The following is a 24752-nucleotide window of genomic DNA, read 5'->3' as shown; positions in this document are numbered from 1 at the left end:
TATACTGTGTCCTATCCAGAGGGTCTGTACCTATGCATGTTGGCAGGGTGTCATTCCACTGAGCCAGGTTGTCCGGTACGCTCTCGCAGCGAATGGCAGTGGAGCCGTGAAGTACGTAGCCAGGGTTGCACTCAAATTGCACCAAGGAGCCGACTGCAAAGTCATTACCGAGACGTTTCCCGAAGCGTGGCTCCGGGACTGAGCTGCACTGAGTGGAGCTTGTCCTGGGTACAGCTGGAGACAAGAGCAATAAGACATGGCTGTTAAAAAACAAACAAACTTGGGTTTAAAGGAGTAATAATGTGATGGGTCAATGTTTGCTGCCTATAGCAATCACTACACACATAAGCACTCATTGTGAAGCTCTATAGAAAAATTAATAAATTCATATTTTATAGCAGTAGCATAATCTCATAATTGTTTTCAGCCATTAATTTTTATGCTGTGTGTTTTTTATTAGATAAAATCCGGTTTGCACTGCAGATGACTCTGTTGTGAAACAAAACCTTATCCCCACTGTATTGGATGGTAGAGTTACTGTAATGGTGTGGGCTCGACTTTCTTCCAATGGTTCCAAAGGGAACCTTGTTAGAGTGTGCGGCATCATGCACTGTATAAAACAGAACATTTTAATATGAATGTGGTGGCCTCTCAGGAAGACTGAAATCAGGGCTCTTCTGGTAGTATGATCCAAAACCTGGTGGCCAAATGCACACAGAAATTGTCCATCAGACAAAAATTCAACCGTCTTCCATGACCATCTTAGTCCCTCGACCTAGATGCTACTGATAACCTGAGGGTGCCAATGCCATTAATATTGGACAATAATAGATTGCATAACATTTCCCAGTCCTATGAGTTTGATTTCAGCTGCAACGTTCAGCTAAAATGACTGAACGTTATTGAAATAACTCAACATTTTTCAGTTATTTCAGTATGGTAAATTCTATAATATACCAAATTATAGAATTTGGTAGAAACAAAATGGCAGAATAAATCCTTCCTGACTTGTATAAATACTTAAGGAAGCTGGTGGTGTGATAAATACTTTTTTTTAGCATGCACTCAGAAGGGTTCCTTGGCAGCAACTTATAATTAGTGAACTCCACAGCAAACGTGATTGTAGCTAAACAGAATTTTCCTGTATGGCCATCTTCTGATGGCTTCTTCCAGTAGGATATTGCATTAATGTCACGTCCCAAATATTTTAAGCTGGCTTGTCAAAAAATTACAATGAGCTTCCTGTACTCCATTGTCATCAAATCTTAAATCATCATATTTAGGTAGACCTGATTCTGCATCATTGATGTGCAGCAGTGATAACACACTGACAATATCAACTAATATCTCTAAGAAATGCTTCAGGCACCTTGTTGGATTTTTCCCATGCAGAAATAAGTCACTTCTGGAAGCAAAAAGTAGGTCTTACCTAGTACTGGCAGGGTTTACTTAAAGTGTGAGATGAATTTATTATTTCCTATTCACTGTGGTGCTGTTTTTGTCTTTTTTTATAAATGAAGACAAAAGCATGTCAGAATGAGGAATTTCAAAAGGGCGTTCATGAACAAAACTGTTGAAGCCACTTGTATATTAACTTAGATAAAAGGTACATTAACAATACCCAACAGCAATTGACGCTCAAGGTCTGACCTTGGTAGACAAAATGGAATCCCTTGGCAGTTTCTGGTCCCACTGTGGTAAACTTTACTGTGATCTGGTTTCCCGAACTCAGAGGCAGTGATTCACCTGACGAAAAAGAAATTGACAAAAGACAATAAAGCAAATGCTCCAACATGGAATTTTTTTATTTTTTTTTCACTGCGATCGCAATCAGACATCCTTACCGGAGTGGGAACCGGAAAGAGAGGACAGTAGTGTGTTTTGTTGGGTGGGTCCATCATAGATTTCCACAACATCATTCAGAGATGTCTGGAACAGCACAAACTGACCGAAGAGGACTGCAGAAAAGAAGAAAGGAAACAAAAAATGGATGGGAAAGCCGAATAAAGAGATGAGTTAACAACTATCGAATGGGGGCAAAATTATTATTCCACGATGCTGTCTGAGCCTGACCTTCCCCTGAAAAAATTAACCTGTAATAGTTAATTTACATCTTATTAAGCTGCAGTGTCAACTTCTATTTGAAGCTGACTATTGGCACAAAATTACATATCAGCACACTTGATAGTCAAAACATCACCTATCTTCATCACGGGCCAGTCAGACCGCTCCCTCCATTCTTGCACAACGGGCCACTTGGTTTGGGAGTATCAAGAGTTGTCAGCTTGTGTAAAATGCTAATGTTTGCAAACATACATTTGCGAACATATGGCTGTGTGGAAATACTTTATTTCTGTCTCCTCAATCAAGTCAGGAGATGTATGGCGCAGAAATCAATCCGACCGCTTGCAAAGCCACATTGATCAATCCATTATTTCTTAGCAGTAAAACATGCGAGCAGGTGGCCATTAATTGAGAACTGCACTTGCAATACAGATGCACCAGTCTTCACTCTTAATGCAGTCAGGGACTAAACACCGCCTGCCATGCATTGGCAAGATATTCCTCTGCTGAAACCATAAATTTACCAGTGCAGGCTTAGTGGCAGGCGGTATTAGACAATCTCCCCAGAGGCTAAAGGCTCTGGCTTTTCTTAATCTAGTACAATTCTCTCTGTCCTAAACAATCACTTGATCTGTAGTCCAATCATTAGCTGCATTAAGATGTAAATCTGGAGGTGGGTTGTCAACAGTACATATAAACAACACAAAAAAGTGTCCTACTTGATAGATGACATTTATTTGAGGCCGTATCCCTTTCACTGCACACATATCTCCCCTCCCCATCGCTTTCTCCTCCTCTGGCTCACTGTGGCCCCAAAGGCTGACTTGTAAAGGATTAAATGTGAACATTGCCAAGGATATAGGGCTATAAGAAGGTCAATGGCCACATTCTCCCAGGGTCTCTCTCTCTATAGATTCCATTTAGAGCAAAAAGAGTCCCTCTCTTTTTTAATGCAAAATCTCATTTCATGTTAAACTAATGGCAAGTATTACAGGAAAAAGGAAGGTGGAATTTTATTCATTTATCGATTCTTCGTCTACATCCACTTATCTGTGCAGGGTTCCCGGGGAATTTTTGTTTTGACAAAAATAAACAAAAAAACAAATCAAGAAGGCTTTTGTGCCAGTCAGAAGTCTATTTGCATTCATCATAAGCATGACAATAATAATTCTGGGCATAAGACAGGCCTCTTCACTCGTTGTTTTTAAGTCCAATCTTAAGACCCATCTCTTTTCTTTGGCTTTTGGCACAGTCTGAGAGGTTTTCATTTCATTTTGTTTTTCATTTGTTTTACACTTTGTTTTATTGTGTCTGTATGTCTTTTATATTCCAGTCTTCTCTATTTTAATCACATTGTATTTTATGATTGTGTACAGCACCTTGGTCCTGTTGGTGTATAAAGTGCTTCATTAATAAAGTTGATGATGATGATGATGATGATGATGATTAATGGCTTGTAAAATGCACTGGAATAATTTTCATTTCGAAGCACCAAATAACATTTGAAAAGTAGAACTGGGCTCACAAGTTTAAATTTTAAATGTATTTTTTTTAAAGGTTTTATTGGGTCTAGTGGCCTTTATTTGATAGTTAATTGACAGGAAAGTGGGCAATGAGAGAAGGGGGAAGACATGCTACAAAGGTCGCCAGGCCGGGAATCGAACCCGCGACTGCCACGTCGAGGACTAAGGCCTCCTTATGTGGGTTGTGGTTAATCCCTGCGTCACCACAGCACATCCCCACAAGTTTAAATTTATTGTGAATTTTCTCTAATCAATAAATCATCAAGGTGACAACATACTGCCTTAAATATATGCCATTATCTTATATATACTCTTTTCTAAAATGTTGATCGATTGACCTTAGAAGGTGCAGAGAGAACATATGGTTTTGCTATCTTAGCATTAGGTTGATTTCTGAACCTGAATGATGTCTAGCTTTATTAATTATGCAAACTGTTTTGAGCCATTGACTTGTCTGAACACCCAGTTATGTAAGAGTTTTAAATAATTTTAAACAAATCTTCACTTCAAAATGAAATTGGTTACGCTGTTCAGAATTTACCCAAGAACAACTCAAGCAGATTATAAATTCATTCATGTTGAGGTTGTGCCACCTGCTAAGCATGTTTATGAAATACTATTGGGGACATATACATATATTTTAGACCAAGTATCTTTGGACTAGACTGATTCAAGAATATTCACAAATTCAAAGTGCACATACTAATAATATTGCTAACGCATGTATGAAAGGCACATTCAAAAAAGTACAGAACAAATGCAGCTTTAAATGCCCTAAATTATAACATTTATGAACACGATGCGTGTCTGTAAACTTCTCACATATCTGTATTTTAATTGTCATGTACAGCATAAGAACATTAAACTTCCTACCAGAACAATAATAATTAAAAAAAAGCTTTCAAAGGTGATTACAAACCAAGACTAGAAGACCAGCTACTTTTCATTCCTTGCTGACTGTTGAGTTGATCATAAAATGCAGATTTTGCCCATCTGCTAAAATATTCCAAAAAAAAACATGTCCACCATTTGCAGTTTTTAAAAACTACGATGAATCAATCTGATTAAAGTCTCCGTTCCTCTTTGCTGCAATACTGACATATGGTGCTGCAGTAGGAGTAGTTCACAGCTTAAAAAGGTTTCCAAGCTGCACATATTTTCAACAAAATGACAAACGCACCAGCATTTCCTCACATATGCACAAATTTAACAAAAAAAAAAAAAAAAACAGCACACAGCAAATGGCCCAACACACACATATAAAATACTGCTGGCATATTCCTCCCTCATACTGAGATAACAAAGGATGGTAAACAGTAGAACACACACTAGGAGGGGATGATCACAGCAGACCTGCTCCTTGGTGTGTTTACCACATGGCTCATTGATGCCTCCCTGCACTAAACTCACATACACCCGAGGGACATCGCCAGTCATCTGGGTCCTAATATGTCTCGCAAAGTTTGAATCAATCTTCAGGACGTGTTATCAGATGATTGAAAACGTTTTACTGCTCATTTAAAAGCTCCTGATATCAGATAAAAGGAAACCTGGGCAACAATCCCTGCAGAGCTGCAATGCCTTCAGATGAGCCATCTGAGTGGGTGTCCTGAGCCGTGTGGTCCTCCAAAAGAAGGTACGGCACTTCTGAAAGGGAAGTTTGGCCGCGGTTTTCCCCAATGTGATGCTTTAACTACAGGGGTTATTTGAATTAACGGTGGAAATATCATCAAGCAACTGAATTCGAAGAAATTACTCCAAGAAGCTTGTTAAAAAGCCTATCAAAATTATTTGACAGGACATAAGCAGAGTGGAGGCAATTCTACCAAATGCAAGGCCAAAGAAAGTTATGAAAAATCATTCTTGTTTGCGGTAAACTATTTATGTGACAGAGCAAACATGTCAGAAGATGCTTTCAAACACACAGGACCAAAATCAAACTTTTTCATCTATATTCAAGATGCTCTGGTTGAAAACTAACACTGCACTATACACTGAACACGCCATTCCCAGAGTTGGATTCATTGATTTCAATGACTGTTTGTTGTTTAGCTGCATGTAGCAGCGCTGCTGCTGATTTATTAAATGATGCAGTATAAAACACAGATTTCTACACCATCCTTTAATGCAAAACAATGATGCAATAAAGTGCCTTAAATATTTGTTTTATTTTGCACTTTTAATTAGTTCTTTTTGACATTATTAAATGTATGCTAACATTGCACATCAGCCAATTAATATTTTGTATGTTTATTGGCTTTTTCATTAATGCAGTTTGTCTTGTATTGAACCATTCCTGTGTATTTCATATGCATATTGACCATGTGGAATTACTTATAGTAAGGGTAAAGCCATTTATTTTGCATGCACACTGCCTACAATTTGTTTTGAGGTATTTAATATTTATTTGTTGAAACATTGACCTTGTTTTTAAAACAAAGATATCCCAGAGATACTGAACAGTCCACATATTGGTCGTCACCCTGGAGGCGTCCAGGCACAAAAAAAAAATATCAAATTCTGGGAGTGTTCAGCATTCATTCCCGGTTCTCCTTCCTGGACTGAGACCTCCTGCGATACTTTACTTTACTCTGAGCATCAACACGTTTGCAGGAGACGGTTCCTTTGGCTCAGCTGGAGCCTCACCACTGAACTTGGTGAGAAGATCGCCACATGTATCGACATGCAGGAATCCTGGACATGGTTTACTTCCAGGTGGAAGACGCCAACAAGAAGGTTAATGGTCTGAAAGAAGCAGAGGGCTGCAGCTGACTGGAAGAGCATAAACTCCCACCAGAACAGAGGAGAGTGATGAAGAAATTCTCAAATGCTGCTGGCCAGCCAACAGGAAACAAACCTGGATGGATAGTTAAAAATGGGGCAATACCAGGGACTGAATAAAAACTGATGCTATACTTTTGAAAACCTGGTGTCCTCATTCTTCCACTTCACAACTATGCACAGCTGTGAATGGATCTACCACATAAACTCTGATTGCAATACATAAAAGCTACGTGACAAAACATCCAATCTAAACAGTTTTGCAAAGGACTTTATCTGTTCGATGTACGTACGTTTGTTACACAAGTAAACAATTAGTTTTCAACAGCTTTTCCTGGTTCCCTTCATTAAGTGTTCAAATCTATGTCCAGATGGAGGCCACTGCTAAAATTTGGTTACAAACCAAAAGACATAGTATAATTTAAGAAGTTTAAATTATGTTGTCATCATATTTAGGAAGGACTGAGTGTGAATGATGACTTGCCACATTACGAAACACAAATTAACACATACAAATGTTGAAGCTCACGAAAGCTCATCATCTCCTCTATTAATTTATATACAAAATGTTAAGCATATATGACTCTTTGGAGGGCAACAAATCTATATGGGTGTCCACTGAGCCCTGCTCTTGGAGGTGCAACTGCTCCTTACCTCTAATAACCACACTTAAGAGCACAGGCCCATTTAACGTGAACAACCCCCTGCAATATTCATCTCTCTCCTAAAAGTGTCGCTAAAGTCTGAGTCAAGCACCACCAATCAAATGTGACAAGATAAAAACAGTATCATCCTTAAATGTCATTTCAATTATGACCTGGCATCAAATGAACGGCCACCAAGTGTCCTTTTAGCGTGTGGAAAAAATAAAATAAAATCACTGCTGGTCTCTCGGCATGCTTGAAAAACCCCAACGGGCGTCCTTCAGGGGTTCCTTAAGCAGCCTCATTAAAAATCAGACATGTTTTAATGTCAGTTTGTTTCACTGAGTATAATTCAATATAGGGATTCTTGTCAAGCAGATTTCCTGCTCACCATTTCAGCATTATGAACTATATATACCCTTTTCAAGTTGCGCATGTGAGCATGTGATTATTTAAAGTATTCTAGAATATTAGTTTGACATGAAACTATTTAATGCAAATTCCCTGTCTGTGTGCTGCGAGAGTGGGTAGACTTACCAAACTCTCTCGGCACAGATATGGAATACACGCAGGTCTGTCCGGAAGTGTAGTTTCTGGGAAAGTTTGGCGATAAGACAGTCCCTTCCGACCCTGTAGAGCGACTTCCACAGGGAGCTGGAGGAAGCAGGAATGTTAAGCCGCACAACAGAAAGCAGCAAGTTCTAACAATACATGCACAGAATAATTTAAATTGAGTTTAAGAATGGTGCAAAGATTATATCACCTTGACAGCTAGGCAAAGCTCTGTTCCATCCAGGCCTCCCATCATCTCCCATACTGCAGGTTAGAGTCGAATAGCCCTAAAACAAAACACAAAAATAAAATAAAATAAAAATAAAGCAGAATAATATGACGTTAATCAGTTTAAGTATTCCAGTCCAACCAGGTTTGGGCTGAGCGACAGAATTTAGTCAGTGGTTTGTGCACATAAAATCTCTCTGCCGATGCAAGACAGCGTTCGGTGGAGGCAGTGTGATGGTTTGGGGTGACATCTCCCTCACTGGAAAAAGGAACTAGGCGTGTTATCATTGAAGGCGTTCTCAATAAAGACAGCGACATTAGATCCTGCAACCAGTGGCAATTCCATATCACTCATTTTGGGAGTGAAGAGTACGGAGAGGCTTGAGCTCCTGAGCTCAACCCCGTAAAATACTTCTGAGATCAGCCTGTGAGTGACGTTTGCAGCAGAGTGACAGAAAAAAAAAACAAACAAAGTCAGGCTTGTAGGAAATGCTGGATCAAGAGTGTGATGGAATCCCACAACAGTGTGTGATGAAGTGGAATGGAACTGAACGTCCCAAGCTGTTATGGTTGTGCACAATTTTTGCAGACTTTCCCGACACCCCTTACGTGAATTGAAGTCTGCCTTGCTTTTTCAGACTTCAAGTAACAGAACAAGAGTCAGCAGCAAAACAAGCTTTTTGGCAGAAATGATTAGTCTTTGTTAGGCACAACTTAACTCTGCTGTTTAACCCAGAAATGCATTCCCATTAAAATAGTGGCACAATTAAAAAAAAAAAACAAAACATGCTTTCCAACAATATGAGATTTATTGCCACAAAATATTGTTACAACAATGTAAAAAAAAAATATATATATATATATATATCCTTACTTCTTTTCTGCGCTAACTTTATATAGCATGCTACAATATTCGAAGTACTATGCATTTACATTCTGCTGGCCAATAATATATTTGCTCAAGGCTGGGAAGATCACGTTAATAGAACAGAAAGAAATTACAATTAAAACTGTCTTTAGTTCCTATGTTTTTAAAACTCTGGGATTTTGTGTAGCACATCAGACTCAATGAGAGGCAAATTAAATAGTTTCATTCTTAATTCTTAAATGTCATTTTGTGCAAGTTAGACTTGCATGTTTCCCTCCCCAAGCACAAAGACACAAGATCAATTATAACCCTCCTGAAACTGCTACCTACGTAGCAGCTAATGCTAAATAGGATGTATGCGACCTTGTATGCAACCAATACTGCTGTTTGTATATTTAACTTGTCACCAGATTGGGCTATCAGCATTTTCTCTGAGTTCCAGGCAAACCCTTGTAGTCTAGACTGAGTACTCCCAATTTGTAGAGGGAGTTTGCAGCATTTCATATTTGCTGTTGGTTTTACTAATTGCAGTGTTTTCCCTCATGGTCCTATTTCCTGTGGTTGCAACATTTTATTTGTGGTTGCAGCATTTTTTGTTTGCATTTGCTTTGTTGCATGTAAGTTTCTGATTCCATTTTCTGTGATTGCAGCACTTTTTGTCTGCACCATTTGTCTGTTGCTCTTATTTTTTTTGTATTGGTGTGATTTCAAGTTTGCAACATTCATGTGTTTGCAGCTCATTTTGACATTAGCTGTGTGTCTGCGCCTGTTGGCAACCGTACAGGACCGCTCAAACTCAACTAATTTCTGATTTCATTTATTTTTAGCAAAAGGCAAAAATCCATGTTTGGGAACTAGTAAGAGTATTTTTGCTTTGCCCACTATTTCTGAAAAGGAAATAAACTTTTCAGAAAGTCAAGAAATTGTAGGTGTCTGGTGAAGGAGTAATAGATTAGGTAGATTCCTGAATAATATGGCTATTATTAAGACTATAATAAAAAATAGTAAGTAGTAATCTTGATACATTTTTGCTGAAGTATGCTGCATTAAGGTTGATACTAATACATTTCTGTGATGAAGCAACAGTACACATTACAGTGCCATTGTGAAATTAAAATAAGACATTTCTTTTTACTTGAGACAAAACGCTGTGGTACTTCCTTGTTAAAGATAGCAGATTTATTTTAATCTATTCGGGAATCTTTATTGGCCTAAATGCCTTGGTAGATTTTGATATATATATATATATATATATATATATATATATATATATATATATATATATATATATATATATATATATATATATATATATATATATATATATATATATATATATATATATATTCAGTTCAACAAATCAAACCAGCTTGTGGTTTTTCATCCAAGTATTTGTACCTGCAGAACATATCCTGCTTCACAGTAAAAGGTGACTGTCGAGCCCAGCTTGTAATCGGATCCCAACCTGGTCCCGTTCAGAACTACTCCTGGGTCAAAACAGGATTCCCGCAGTTTGGCTGTAACGGAGAGAGAAAACAAAGAAAAATAAAACAAATGTGTTTCTCATTAGGAAAGGGGGATAGACAAAGTAAAAGTGACAGGCACACATTGGTATCAAGGCAAATTAATATTAACCAAGTCCATTGTAATAATGAAAAGAGACAGTCGCAGTGCTGGCCTTTCCATCAGTCTGTTTGCCTTAGCAGCCAGTGTGAAGATGGAGTAAGAACGATAACTTTATCCCTCAGCTCTTTGCATGCTATGTGAATCTTGCAAATGATGGCTGTGGCCCTCCCTCCAAAAGATTAGCGGCCACCCGCATCAACTTCACAGTTAATCCTGAGTCCACAAAGAGCCAATATTTATTCTTTTGTGCAAGTGTATCAAAGTGACACCTCCTGACAGACTGCTTCAGCCCCCAACAAATCAACAGGGACTCCATCGTCAGGGCAATCTCTCTCTTCATTTTGAAAACACTGTGATACATTGTGTAATCAATAAGAGCAAGTTTGCCACATGCACAATGGTGCATGCATACAGTATGGGTGCTGTGAAAGCAGCTGAATGTGAAAATGGAATATTTCACACATTTAGAACCAATCCTGCCGTAATGAGAGTTACGAAAAATTCTGTCATCCTCAAAGAGTGATTTCCCTGGCCACTCTGTTTATGAAAAGCAGATTCGACAGAAAAGTCCCCTAACACAATCATTTTGGGCAGAGTATATTAATATTTTTTTCTCCAAATGATTTGAGACAGGAGATGTGAAAAAAAATGTTTGATTGCAGTACAAAATGTAAATATCACCAGCATGCAGTGCTTGGTAAACATTGAAGTTTGTATTAAATAAAGTCATACAAACACAACGATAAGAAATTGAATCTGAATTTTAATTTTATTATCATTTCTTTCAAATAATCACTGGTTTTGGTATGTTTGTCACTCTCTTGAATCTCTCCCTCTGTTAACAATTTTCAAATTTTAGTATTTAGAGCTCAGAAGGCCAATTATTGTTGTTTAGAATCAGCCACAGCTGTGCTTGATGCGTCGCCTTTGGTGGACAAAAATCATGGTAAATTGGAGCCCTGCAGAGTGCTCGTTGTTTGTTGCTCAATGTCTTGTCATCTTGAAAGAAAAAAAGTTTGTCCATTCTGGCTTGTTTCAGTCTAGGAGCTGCACAGGAGTTTGAAGCCGTATTTACATATTTTTCCACTCACATGTTGCAAGCTAATACAACACTCTGTAAAAAGCCTTTAAAATAAGTTCATCAATTTTTGCAGTAACACAATCTCATGAAAAATAAAGATATAAAAATAAAATACATTTTTCTTTTCCTATGTATTTTGTTGTTCACTGTGTGGACGAACCCGGTCCTCATTAATCACAGTCTCAGTTGTTTTAATATGCTGCAATGGTCTTCATTCAGATGTGGGTGACTTTATGTGTGTAATATTTGAAATGAAAACACATCTATCTTAACTGAAAGACATGCTCCTATTTTGAAGAATGGCTAGAAAACATGGCCCCTTTATTGTGGGATTTTGAACATTCAATAAAAGAATATATCTAAAGCCCCTTTGATTATTTTTCACCTACAGTGTAGGAGAATGCATAAACAGAGTTCCTACTAATTTCTCATGTCAAAACTTCATGACTGCCTAGTCTTTAATTTCTGGAGATCTCTGTTTCACATTAGACAATTTGTATAATATCATTATAAAAGTTCAATGTGCTTTTCTGGTAGATCTTTGAGTAGAATCCCTGCTTAATGTGTTTTAATCTTGCATTTAGTAAAAGAATGCAAGGAGGAATGGACTTACCTTACATAGAATTTTTCCAGTCATTTTGACCACTCAAAGACAGCTGAAACTTGAGCCACATTCACCCATTTGCACATTTCTAGGCTACTTGAGGTTACCTTTCTTTTCCAGGAGCACATTGACATGTGAGAGGAGAAAGCTGGAATCAAACCTATAACCATTCGATTGGAAGAACACTATGCTACTCACTGTCGCACCACAAAGCAGTTTTTAGTAGACCTTTTCTACAGGTGCTGCTATTTTTATACTGCATGCATATGGAATGGGGGTGTTGGAGTTATTTCAAGAATTTGTCATGCAAAGGTAGGTGAAGATTCTTTAATGCAGAAAAAGGGCTTAGGTAGTATAACATGAGCTTAAGTAATTGCATTATTGCAGCACAATGACATAGAGTTGAGTATTTGGAAAAAGTTGCTAAATCCTCTACAGGAGTATAGAGTCTGAATTGGATGTAAAATGTATTTCTAAGAGGTGCTGCAACTAGGAAGAAAAAAATTGACCAACCAAATAGATTTTGATGGTGAAAACATCAATATCACAGCTGTAAAAATAAATTAAAAATGAAAACAGCTTTTTTCTCATCTTTTTTGCAGGAGTAGAAATAGTTGTTTTTTTTTTTTTTTTCTTTTAATAGAATTTTCTTTTACATGTTCTTGTTTAAATGAAATGAAACAACGGTATTTTTACCGTTGGTTTTTTTAAATCACGACAATCCCGTGTAAGCCAAGAATAATTAGTGCCGAGTCCAAAACGTTTAGTTTGAAAGCTCACTGGTGATGTTTCAACATCTACTGCCACATTATGTTACACCAAATTTGCACACTGTTTTACAGATCAGAGATGGATTGTGTTTTAAAAGCTCTAAATGGCTAAACTCAAAAAGTGATTTCCCACACTGGTTATTCCTGTGGCATCCAATATGTTTGCTTTCGCCAAATTGAGATAATTCCCACCTGTGCTCACACACACAACCTTTCCTCTGCGCGAGCATTTTAGTTGCCCGCTGTGAAAGGGCTACAAGGGAGGACAAGATGCATTACCAGGGCACAAGAGGAAAACACCAGCTCGAAGAGAAGCAGAAGCTAGTTGGTCTGTCGAGACATGAGCTGAAAACAGATGTAAGCACCAGGTGGAACAGCGCCTGTGAGATGGTTGACAGGTTTTTTTCAGAGCAACAGCCTGCAGTCTGTGCTGTCTCATACTGTCTCCTCAGGTGAAGAGAGGCAGAATCTTAACATCTGTACTCTCAGAGTAGCAGACATCTCAAATGCAGAAGGAGATCATCAAGGCCCTAAAACCAATGAAAGATGCAACAAATCTCTTGTCAGAGGAGAGCAGCCCCACCAGCTGTTTGAGTGGTCCTTTGCAAGCTCAACTCATCCAGTACACAAAGGACAACGCCGGAGAGTCATCAGTGGCCCAGAAAAAAGAAGTGTGCTGTCATTAGGGACCCATACAAGAGATACACTAGCAAGCAGAAAGGAAATAGTCTTTGGTTTTCCCTATGAGCAAGAAATAGTAAAGTTATATGGAAGAGCAAGTTTTGAGGCTGCAACACTAGGCTCTAGTTTCACTGTTTTAACAACGGTAGCACACAAAAGACAAATATTTATGTCTTGGAAAAATTTTGATTTGTTTTGGGCAACTGAATATTTATTGAGTTAGGGTGATCTGAACTTCTTTGATCTGTTTGTACAGACCTCTGTACACATAATGTCTAATTTTACCTTTGTACTCCAGGTGAAAGCCGGTATATGAAACAGAGCCATCACTGCGGAAGGCTAGAAGCATGGTGTTGGAGCTGCTCTCTATGCGCTCTGGAAGTTTACTGTCCTGGAAGCTCCCGATAAGAGGACTGTTGCTGTCCGGACCGTCATAGATGTACAGGAAGTCGTAGTTTGGCTCAATGTTGAAACTAAAGGGGAACAAAGAAAAATAAAGGAGGTAAGAACTGATAAGACAGAAGTTTAAATGTGAGTTCAAAATTAAACCGCCATTGTTGTCAATTAAAAAAAGTTTGTGAAAAGATAAAAGTCAGTCTTAAATAGTAGAAAGCGTATGTAATAATGACATATTTCAGAGATTCTTTTCTGATGGGAAAACAAGTAAAACATGCTACACGATGAATCAGATTATAAGACATAAATTAGCCATTGCTTAACAAATTAAACTAAGGTTTTTATCTACTGACCAAAAACTGTCTTCCACCTGCATGTTGGATTGATGGTTGAAATTTAATTTAGGTTTGTTAGCTCTTTCAGTAACAGGATCTTTTTTTTTTTTTTTACAGAAAGTTTATTTATATCACTCTTTCTTTAACTTCTGTCAGCAATAGAGTGTGTAAGTTTGGAAATATAAGTGACAAAAGTTGTGAAATATTTACTATAAAAAAATAGAGAGTTGCTACTATTTTTGTCTGCAATAACAAGTGTGTCAATTGTGCTAATGAATTAAAAGTTGTTCAAATCTTTTTTTAAATATCCCTAAATATGATATTTCACTAAAATAGTAAACCAGCTACTTTTTTGAGCTGTTTGCTTCTTTTAGTCGCCCACATAAACACATGGCAATGGAAAACAAGCTTGTCAAGTCACCCTGTTCTTGGATATAGTTATATTCCCCAAACCTTTTTCCAAACTATTAGAGCAGTAGGAGTTTATTTTTCTTAGAAATACACAAAAGGTTCCAGTAAAGTCTAATGTGCGCTCCACCCTTTGATTTCAATGTAGAACATTTTTAGCAGCTTTCAAGCAGACATTCTGACTATAATGTAAATAGTTCTGTGGTTAATTTGTGGCTTACACAACAACATAGCCATAACCAACACTAAATGGTAAGTAAAAGCCTTCTGGATTGGAAAATGTTGGCATGAGCACTTTTGGTTTAGATTGATACTTTGGATTGAGAAGTTTTGAAAGGCCGTATATGACAATATCCAGTGCTGGATATTCAGTTTATAAATCACCTGATGAAGGCCAGCGATAAGACATAGTCTGAGTTGACAGCAATGAGCCAGTCGCAGTCCTTTGAATGTGGGTAGGGATGTGGATAGTTGGGAGACAGTATGAACCCATTGGAGCCAGTCAGATTTCCCCCACAAGGTGCTGCAATAAGAACACAATGTAAAATATATCTTATTAGAGGTAAAGCAACACACACATACTATTTATAATTGAGATGAATATACAAATCTGTAAGTCTAAATATAGACATGGGTTTTATAGTAATTCTTTTAGTCACTGGCAGATGTGTCCTTGAGTCATTTTCTGAAACTGAACAACTCCAGCTGTGTGAATGCAGTACATCTGTTTCCCGTCCCAGCAGAATATACTGCAGCTAAACTTTTCACCTATGCAGACAGGCGGGCTGGGCTGCCAGTAGTATCTGTTATCCACTTGTATGCAGGTTATTTTGTCGTCTCCCTGGAGCTCATATCCAGGGTCGCACTGAAAGGACACGGAATCCCCCGGCTCACGGCCGTCTCCGCTCCGCGTGCCGTTCATCGGTACACCTGGGTCCCTGCAGGCTGTAGCTATGGAGCCTGGAGAGAAGTGAGACAGGGACAAAGTGGGAAATGGGGGAAGAAAAAAAAAAAAAAAGAAAAAGAAAGAGAGCAATCACAAAAATCAGGGTCAAACTTTGTGTGCAAGGTGTATGTATATTGGACAAATGCCTTGTGCTGATGCTTAAATATTAATAAATTACACAATTCTGTTACACGACATCTGATGTTTTAAACAATGCCCAAAAAAGTTTTTCGAAATGGATTAAAATAGCCTGAAAAATCCATGCCCAGCTATGAGCCTCCCACCCAAAATCTTAACATGAATATGATGATAAACTGCTATGCAACTGAGTATTAGGTAACAGTTCTGGAAATGTGACAGTATCATTTCCCTCGTCCCAATTACAGAGTGATACTCAGAAAATTTAAATATGGATTCCAATGAGACTCATTTGCCAGATTAAAAGTGACATTGTAAATTTCAGTGTTGAGTAAGAAGAAAACAAATACTGTATGGCAAGTATAACCTATTTTGCATACTGGACCTGAAAAAAAAATGGTTAAAACCCAATTATTATGTCTGTTATGTAATTACCACTAATAAAATAAAATCAGGACATAGAAATATGTCCTGATTCTGCCTTTACCAGAGAAACTTAGGCTATAAACAATTTTAAATCAAAATTCTTCCTTTGGGGTCAGTACTTAAGAATGTTATTTTAAAAATATTTTCTAAAATTGATTTAAAAATTCTCGTAGAAATTCTAAAAACTTTATTTAATTTGGTTCAAATTAAATGAGACTAACTTGAATCCAGTAATAGACATATAAAACATTTAGTCTTTGAATAACAAGCTGATCTTCACAAAATACATTCTTCTTTATTAGTTTTAATTATAAGACCGACTCAACAAAAACATCAGATCATATGTAAAAAAACAAAAATTTTAGAATCAAAATGGATTGATGGTTATGTTTTCTTAGTCATTTCTAAATTGTGTTACTTACTGGAAAACTCAATGGCAAACCCTGACTTGCTGATGTAAAAGTCAGTCTCAAACTGGACAGTGACTGTGTTTAGAGTGGAATGGATTCCCTCTGGAAGCAAAGATCCACTCAGCTCTGCCAAAGACATTTCATTCTCAGGTGGGCCGTCCCAAACTTTCAGCATGTCGTGGCTGGCCTCCGTGTCAAAGGCCAAGAACTGAAGGCTGTTATTTAAAGGGAAGAAAAATCATCAAGGTTAGATATCTCAATATGAACTTTTCATACACTCAGTGTTAGCTAATCAATTTTAGATCTTTGCTGATCTTATGCATATTGACAAAAGATCTGTAAATGTTTTGTAAAATTTTTATTTTAGAAATCAAAGCTTTTGTTTTAGATGGCCAACTCTTTAAATGGGAACAACCACGTGAAATAATTTGGAAAAGGAAATAACACAAACTAGAAATGCACAGAGAAACTGGTAGCTGTTCCAAAATCGGACAATTTTACACTTGGCCAAACCTGATAAGTTATCGTCCAGTTGGAAATCCAAAATCTGATATGTTCTATGAAGCTTTGTTGCCTGTTCATTCAGGCCGCCACAATAGGGATATGAATGTCAAAAGATAACAAGAACCTGTTCCCTTTTTATCCTTTTGAATAGTCCTCTGCTGTCAGTCAAGAAATATGCTGGACTAGAAAATGTTAGCAATCTCTAGGAAATCTCAAAGTTAAGTTAAAGGCTTATAAACTCTGCACTGAACACACACACAGGCTAATGTTTAGTATATAAAGGAAAATCTGTATTTTCTGACTATTTATAGTTCTTAAAGAGAAATCTGCAAAACTCTGCATTGGCAGGTAAGAGTTTTTCTAAATCAGTGTTTGGAAATTGACCACATCATTTATGATCATTGAATCACTAGCAAAAAAAATAATTAAATAAACACCTTAAATGTGTTTATTTAAAAGACATAAATAATGCATCTGAGCAAGGTTTTAACCGCAAATGCTAACCAGTCGGTTGACTTTGCCATGTAGAGATTACTAACATAGTCACAGAGAATCCCACATTACCTCACAATATTACCAGAATCCACCTCAATGGTCCAAGTGCACCGAAGGTTGTTGTCATACGGAAAAGGGTATCCAGGAGAGAGAATCCTCCCTGAAGATTCACCCTTAAAGCGACCACCACACTCAGCTGCAGGTTAGACAAACACACACAAGACATTGCATCGAAGTTAGCATAAAAAAATTAATATTTTTATAACACTTGGATTTGCATAGAAACAGCATTACACACGCACTACCGAAGACCTACAAATGCTAAATTGGTCAAACGAAAATTTAAATGTGTTGATTAGGTATGACAAGTCAACCATTTATCTGTCTGTGGTATTTGTTTATCAAGGCAATCACACCGACTAGGTGGACCTCAGGGGCTGCTTAGTGATCATCAAAGAGCAAAAGTGATTAAAAAAAGAAACCAACACCCCGCCTCTGAATCTCGCTGTCTTCCTCACTCTTTCTTCCAAAGAGAACATGACGAAGGGAAGCGAGAAGAAAGGGAAGAAGGAACAAAGTGCTGATCTTGCACTCCTCCCAGAAGAAATCACCTCACATTATATAACTAAAATAATTCCTCTTTTTATACTTTGTCTCTACCAGTTATATACTTTCACAATCTTCATCCTCTCTCTTGCTTTTCCTCCCTCTGAAAGTTCCTCCTCCCTCAGGCTCTTCATCACTGGAATATATTATCTCGGGTAATAGGAGCAATATACTACATTAGGATGGAGAGAGGACACAGTGAGTGGATGCAAAAGAAGAAGGGGGAAAGGCAGAACCAAAGGGTGTAAAGAAAGAAAAGTTTTGAGTAATAATAAGAAATATAATATTAAGACCAGCGGTTAGACGGGGTCACAGCGTGTCAGTGCTAAAGTATAAAGTCAGGGAATTTTAGCCAGTGGTTTTATGAGTCTTTCATTATTAATAGTGAAAAGGAGAGAGACTTATTAAGCTGAATTTCAAATCAAAAAGTTGAAAGTCAAAATATGAAGGAAGGAACATCTAGAAAACATTGAGCTGACTGCTATGCCTGTCGAAACCAGATTGTTAGTCTCTGAATGAGTTTTGCATTTATTTGGGTATAGTAGCGTATTTCTAATCTGTTCAAACTCTGTTCCAACTGTTCACGGTTTTGTTACTGTAGTACTTAAGTAAAGATCTTGTTTCGTTTTTTGCATTTCAAGCACTATGTAAGCATCAAATCAAAATGCTTAGTATTCTCATAAACACTTAGCAGGATGTAATGGGAGTAAACATCACAACACCAACATAAAGTTTAATGATGACATTCTGATTTCTAGTTATTTACAAAAACCCCCAAAATACTGAATATCTCGTTCTAAAAATATCTCCTCTGTTTTGGATATCTCCTCTCCAAAAGAAAGGATGTAGCTTATAGTTTAACCATGAGAGCAAGAATTGAAAAAAAAAAGTCAGAAATATTTAGTTCCAACAGTGACAGTTGGAACAGTGACTGCTTCTTATGTTGTATTTTACTTCATACTAACTCTGAATTGCTAAATAGTTAACAGAGATGTTCACATCAATTTCCAAGTCAAGTCTCAGGTCTTTTGCCCCAAGTCTAGATTATGTGTCAAGTCTTTGAAGGCCAAGTCAAAATCAAATATTGAATCTTTGAGGGGAACAGTTCAAGATAAGTCTCAAGTATTTTTGCCTGAAGTCCAAGCAAAATCTCAAGTCAGAGAGGAGCAGGTCCAAGCCAAGTCTCTGTGATGCAAGTTCAAATTAAGACTCAATCTTTTGACACAATGAAATTAAAATTCTCTCATCAGATGCATGTGTTGAGGTAGAAAGTTTATAATTCACTAGAGGAGTCCAGATGCCTATCAACATGTATGAATGCTTTTCTGAGTGAAAGTTAAAGAGGACAGGAATATGCAGATCAGCTGACTCCTGATAAATAAAACTAGCTGGGTCAGACCAGGCAGAAATTTAGCAGATAACTGGTCCGCTTATCGGTCTCTCCTCTCACACACTAGCAGACACACTAAGAAGATGGCTCTTTCAATGCAAGTTGTTCTGAATATTATATAGTGACTAAAAATAATAGGGAAATATTTGTGCTTGGATGTATTCAGCAAGTCCTCAAAATCACAATATAGAGCTACCTAAGCTACTGTTAGCATCCTACTATTAGTAATATTAATGTTTTGTCAGCACTGGCTATTTTACATCAGAGGTATAATAACTAATGTATACAGCTATTGAAGAGTACTTTTCCTGTGGCAAATAAAAACAATTACAAGTGTATTTTAGATTACCACTGTAACATGACTGACTTAACGTTATAGTGAATGGAGAACTCATTTCCCTACACAGGTTGTATTACTGTGACACGTTAATATGATTTCATAAAGTTCTGGATGCCTAAAATGACTGTAAAGCTTGTGAAAGCACATTATTGATTTGTTTCAGTCAATATTTATGACTGTGGTGTGATAATGATTCATCCGTTTGCATACCGGGAGAATGAGTGAAACGGCAGTGAAATAGAGTTGGCTATTTAGATATGTGTCAATACTCCAATGGGTGTTTCCTCTCAGTGTTTTATTGTTTCTATAAAATAGAAGGTGCTTTGATACATTAGTCTGCAGCAAAAAAATTGATTATTAAAACTATTATGATGCAATTCTTATGAATAGGATCGTTGCCAAAGCCTTTAGCATTTAACAGGGATATCAATAGATGTTGATAGGGATTATGCCTGAAGAAAAGGAAAGAAAAATGGTGCGTAGAAGCAAGTAGTTATCCATAACGGTCTGTGTGTCTAGCTGTTATAATCATCAGAAACTGCAGCAGAAAAATGCGTCATATTGTATAACAGAACACGACCAAAACACATATGTCATATCAGAAACTATATTAAGTAATTTCTGGTGTATCCTGCTGCATGCTCATTTCAGATGAAAAGTCATTCAATCATTAGAAAAATTATTTTCTGACTACAAATGACTTTTGTTCAGACAATATACTGTAGTTGATTTTGACCACATCATCCCTCTCAACTAGCTGCATAAAAAGGGTTTGTTTAAGCGCATAGAACATTTCTCCAGTCTTTTACTCCATTCATCCTTTAAAGTTTTGATTTCTCAGGGTTGTGACCTCCATCTGCATTAAGATGGATGAAGACTTAATGATTGGGAAGGTCTGCATTTATATGATGGACATTTGATGGTGGAAAAACGGCAAGACTTTTAATGAAGAGAGTTAAAGTTTGAACTCTTGCAGCTCTTGCAATGGTTCATTTTGTGGCAGGCGGAAAGTGTCTTGTACCTGCGGTCTTTATGAAGTTCTCAGGCTGGAGGGCCGGCTTTTTTACTTTAATTGCAGTTTGAACAGCTTTGTGCCATCATGAAATTTGCTTGTTAATGAGTTGCCTCCCAGGTTTGGCTTATCTGTTTTTTACAACACAGACTTGCTTGACAAGGTAATCCAGAGTACAGGACACTATTCAATGATGATGTAATTATTATTTTTAATGAGGAATGACACCATTTACATTAAATTTTAAAACTCATCTTAGAACAGTTTCTTGTGATGTCTAATGCACTGCGGGTCACAATATGATATGTAACAAACATGCTGGTTAACACATGCCATAAAGGTTGGTTGAAGAACGGCGGTTGGCTTACTTGTTCAAGCCAAAGTTTATTTCTGGGTCCACAAAATGTTTTATGTTTTTGATTTGGTAATCTTTAATGATGTATAAAAAAATCCTTTGTTAAGAAGGAGAACTTGAATGCTAATTTCCTAAAGCCCAAGGTGCGGACAATTGCTGCTCAGTGGACAGTATTGGAGTTAGTTACCAAGGAGACAGGCCTGTCTACAAACTTTATTGACCAAGGGGGTATTTGAAACACCAAGTCACTCTGCTGCAGTATTCTTTTTAATTTTAAAGGTTTTGTTGGCTCTAGTGGCCTTTATTTGAAAGTAGTTCAACAGGAAAGAGGGTAATGAGAGAGGGGGAAGACATGCGGCAAATGTTGCCAGGCCGGGAATCAAAATTGCGACTGCCCCCACGAGGACCAAGTCCTCAATACATGGGTCGTGCTTTGCCCCTGCGCCACCACAACACCCCTCTGTATTATTCTTTAAATATTCCCAAAATATATAACACAAATAACTTGTTACTTTTTGATTCTTCCTGTTGAAGATAGAGTTATCCACATGGCTTGAAAGATTTTCAGGAAAATCTGTGTAATAGTTTGCATGTAAAGTGCCCCCAAAATATCTCAGACTGTAGGATAACTTTCCGCCACAACCCAAAAACAATTGGGAGACTTAATCACTTGGTTTGAATGTGGGGATAGGAGGTAACTTTGTTTGTTTTGTGTTAAAGACATAATGTAACAAGAACATACCTATACAGGACGGCAGAGGGTTATCCCAGGCTCTCCTTTCACCCGTCATACACTTAAGTGTCGAAGCCCCGTGCAGAGTGTAACCAGGCTCACATCTGTATGTGATGCTGCTCCCAGAAAAATGGCCTTGGTCGTTGACTTTGAATCCAAACTGAGGCACACCTGGGTCCTCACAATGAGACAGCTCAAAACCTAGGAGGAAGGGAACAGATCCTGACAATGTAGACCGTTCAAAATGCTGGTAAATAGGACATGTAGGACCAATACAAGCAAACCGGATCCAGTTCTATGCAGATGCACAGCAATGTTCTATAAATATTTAGCTCACTCAACTATTCTGTTTCAAGCTTCCTGGTATCACAGACTCTGTTAAGCTCTCACCCCAATTTATTTGAAAAGCCTAAAAAAGATACATAGACATGAGACATACCATTATTAGGAGTGATACTGAAGCATGTATACACCTTATCCAATTTAAGGTTGTTTTTCACAGTCTGTCTGAGCTCAGTTGCCATGGTAATATTCAGAACATGCAGTTAGTGCACAGTTTTACAGCGTGGGATTTGAATAGATTTATAAATATCCTTACAAGACCATAACAGGGATTTGATCTATGACATTACCCAGAAGACAGGGCGCGCCAGCATTTGAGCTTTCTCTTGGCAGAGTAATGCAGGTGCATGTCTAAATCCTCAAACACGGCCATTTGGAAAGCAGTCCTTTTTTTAAGTTCACAACACAAACACATCTGTCATCATCTTGGGAGTGAACGGCCGCCCATCTCAGATTTTATTTGTTACAATATTTGAAAGAAAACAAAGGGCCATGAATTATTTATTGAAGTGTGTCTCCAGAGTTATACTGGATTACATCTTTCGTTCTCCATTTCAGACTTACATAAAAGACATTCAAGTTTAGAGTCAAAACACAAGAAGAATATGTTGGCACATAGCGCTTAAGATTAATATCCTTTTGTTTGATATACTAAAACAATGTTGGAAAAAGAATGAGAACAGTGAATGAGTGTTATTTCCTACTACTCAATCAGCATAAAGACAATACAGCCTCAAATAACTACTACGCTACGAAAACATCTTGTACGACTCTGCTTTATTATGTAGAGTTTATAGATCAAATTGTGGAAATAAGAGGGTGCTGTCAAATATGTGCACACTGCTGTATCCCACAGTGACATCTCGGCTCCAGTGGCTTTTGTGATAAAATGAGACTAATTTCTGATAATTATTTGGTTTTACAGAGTGTTATTTCTATGTATTGTTTAGGAAGCTCTGTTAGGCAAATAAATGTTTAGAATAATGTGATTTAGGGCAGCATGAAAGATCAGAAATTTAGCAATTTTCTGTTACTTACTGTATTAGAACAAAACATTGTATCTTTAGCTCTCTGATCAAGCTGCATGTATTATTGTTTGCATTTCACAAATTTTGATTTTAGAAAATACTGTACAGTGGTTTGTGAAAATAATATCCATTGAACTTTGGCACATTACAAGCACAAACTTCCTTGAAATTGTGTGGTTGATGTGTGTGATAGGCCAACAAAATTTAGTATAGTATCATGAAGTGGAATGAAAATTACACATGATTAAGTATTTCAACACTTCAGCAATAAAAGAAAGCTTGGAGCACATTGACATTTAGGGACCCTCACTCTGGTACACAAATTAAGATATAACCAAACGCCTTCGAGAATCCCATAATTAGTAAATAGAGGACTGCTGTGTGTGATTTGAAATTTAAGGCAGGTTTAAGCAAAAAACAAAATCTCAAGCTTTTCATATTTCACAACACAATTTTCAGGGGTTTTTTTGTTGTTTTTTTTTGCTTTTGTTTTTACCAGGAAAAAGGAAGCAAACATTAAAAGACATGACTAGACTAAGAGACAGAATTATAGGAAATTCATGATAATTTTTTATGAAAACCTGTTACAGGCTGCGAGAGATTTGTGGCAGGTAAAGGTTTAACCTTCTACCAGGAGAGCAATGCTGCACATATAACCAGAGCTACAGTGAAATGGTTTATACGAGAGCAAGTTCATGTGTTTGACTGGTCAACTTAGCAAAGGTGGGAAGATGTTCACAGATGCCTTTAATGTGTTCTGACTGATTTGAGCTATTTGCAGAGTCTGTAGACGTGCAAAGATCAAAGGCACGGAGATGTAATTGCAGCAAAAGTGTTTCTTAAAAGTATTGACTCAGAGATGCTGAAGAAACAAAGCACACTGTGATACATGAAAATCCTGCATGGTTTTCCTTCCTCCTTTACAATTACGGTACACAATATATTGTGTTGGTTTATCACATAAAAAAACAATAGCACACATTGAAGTCTGCAGGTACAGGCTGACAAAATATGAAAGACTTCAAAGACTGCACTTATATTGAACGTACTTGAGTAAACCAGTTTGAATCCTTCTCCAGTGTCCTCAGCATCACTGTAAAATTCCAGCCAGAGGTGGTTTGATGTGGAAATCAGAGTCAGGCCCAACATGGATGAGCCAGTGAATGCTCCAAGAACTTGAGCTGTGTTGTCTTTGCCATCGTAAATCTGTACAAATAAGAGAGCAATGCTCTTGTTATGAAACATACATTAAAAGAAAATAAAATCTATGGCTTGATTTAATTTTTAATGATTTACTTTAGGCAGTGGACACAGATATCAGACAGGTATAATGATTCAGACAGCCCTAATGTATGTGTGTGAGTGCGTTTACCTTGAGAATATCCCCCTGGGCAAGATGAAATGTTCTAGCTGAGATGTTGATGCCTTTCCCAGCTTGCACCTTGTGTCAACATGGAATACAGATG

At 37.5% G+C, this 24752-nt stretch overlaps 1 protein-coding gene across 1 annotated transcript in view; it reads right to left on the bottom strand.

Annotated features, from left to right (window-relative positions):
• LOC122844081 (CUB and sushi domain-containing protein 3-like) overlaps positions 1 to 24752 on the bottom strand; it is a 475440-nt gene that overhangs the window by 64873 nt on the left and 385815 nt on the right. The window contains exons 22-35 of the mRNA XM_044139260.1: positions 24659 to 24727; positions 24336 to 24492; positions 21926 to 22117; positions 17550 to 17676; positions 16494 to 16696; positions 15330 to 15521; positions 14946 to 15084; positions 13708 to 13895; positions 10059 to 10177; positions 7776 to 7851; positions 7550 to 7666; positions 1845 to 1958; positions 1651 to 1746; positions 31 to 234 (exon numbers count right to left, since the gene is read on the bottom strand). Of these exons, the coding sequence (XP_043995195.1) occupies positions 31 to 234; positions 1651 to 1746; positions 1845 to 1958; positions 7550 to 7666; positions 7776 to 7851; positions 10059 to 10177; positions 13708 to 13895; positions 14946 to 15084; positions 15330 to 15521; positions 16494 to 16696; positions 17550 to 17676; positions 21926 to 22117; positions 24336 to 24492; positions 24659 to 24727 (1993 nt within the window). The remainder of the gene's footprint in view (positions 1 to 30; positions 235 to 1650; positions 1747 to 1844; positions 1959 to 7549; positions 7667 to 7775; positions 7852 to 10058; positions 10178 to 13707; positions 13896 to 14945; positions 15085 to 15329; positions 15522 to 16493; positions 16697 to 17549; positions 17677 to 21925; positions 22118 to 24335; positions 24493 to 24658; positions 24728 to 24752) is intronic.

The sequence above is a fragment of the Gambusia affinis genome, linkage group LG14 (genome assembly GCF_019740435.1).
Source record: "Gambusia affinis linkage group LG14, SWU_Gaff_1.0, whole genome shotgun sequence".
Taxonomy (NCBI): Eukaryota; Metazoa; Chordata; class Actinopteri; order Cyprinodontiformes; family Poeciliidae; genus Gambusia; species Gambusia affinis.
Note: the sequence above shows the minus strand (reverse complement) of the source record. Positions and strands in the feature narration are given on the sequence as shown.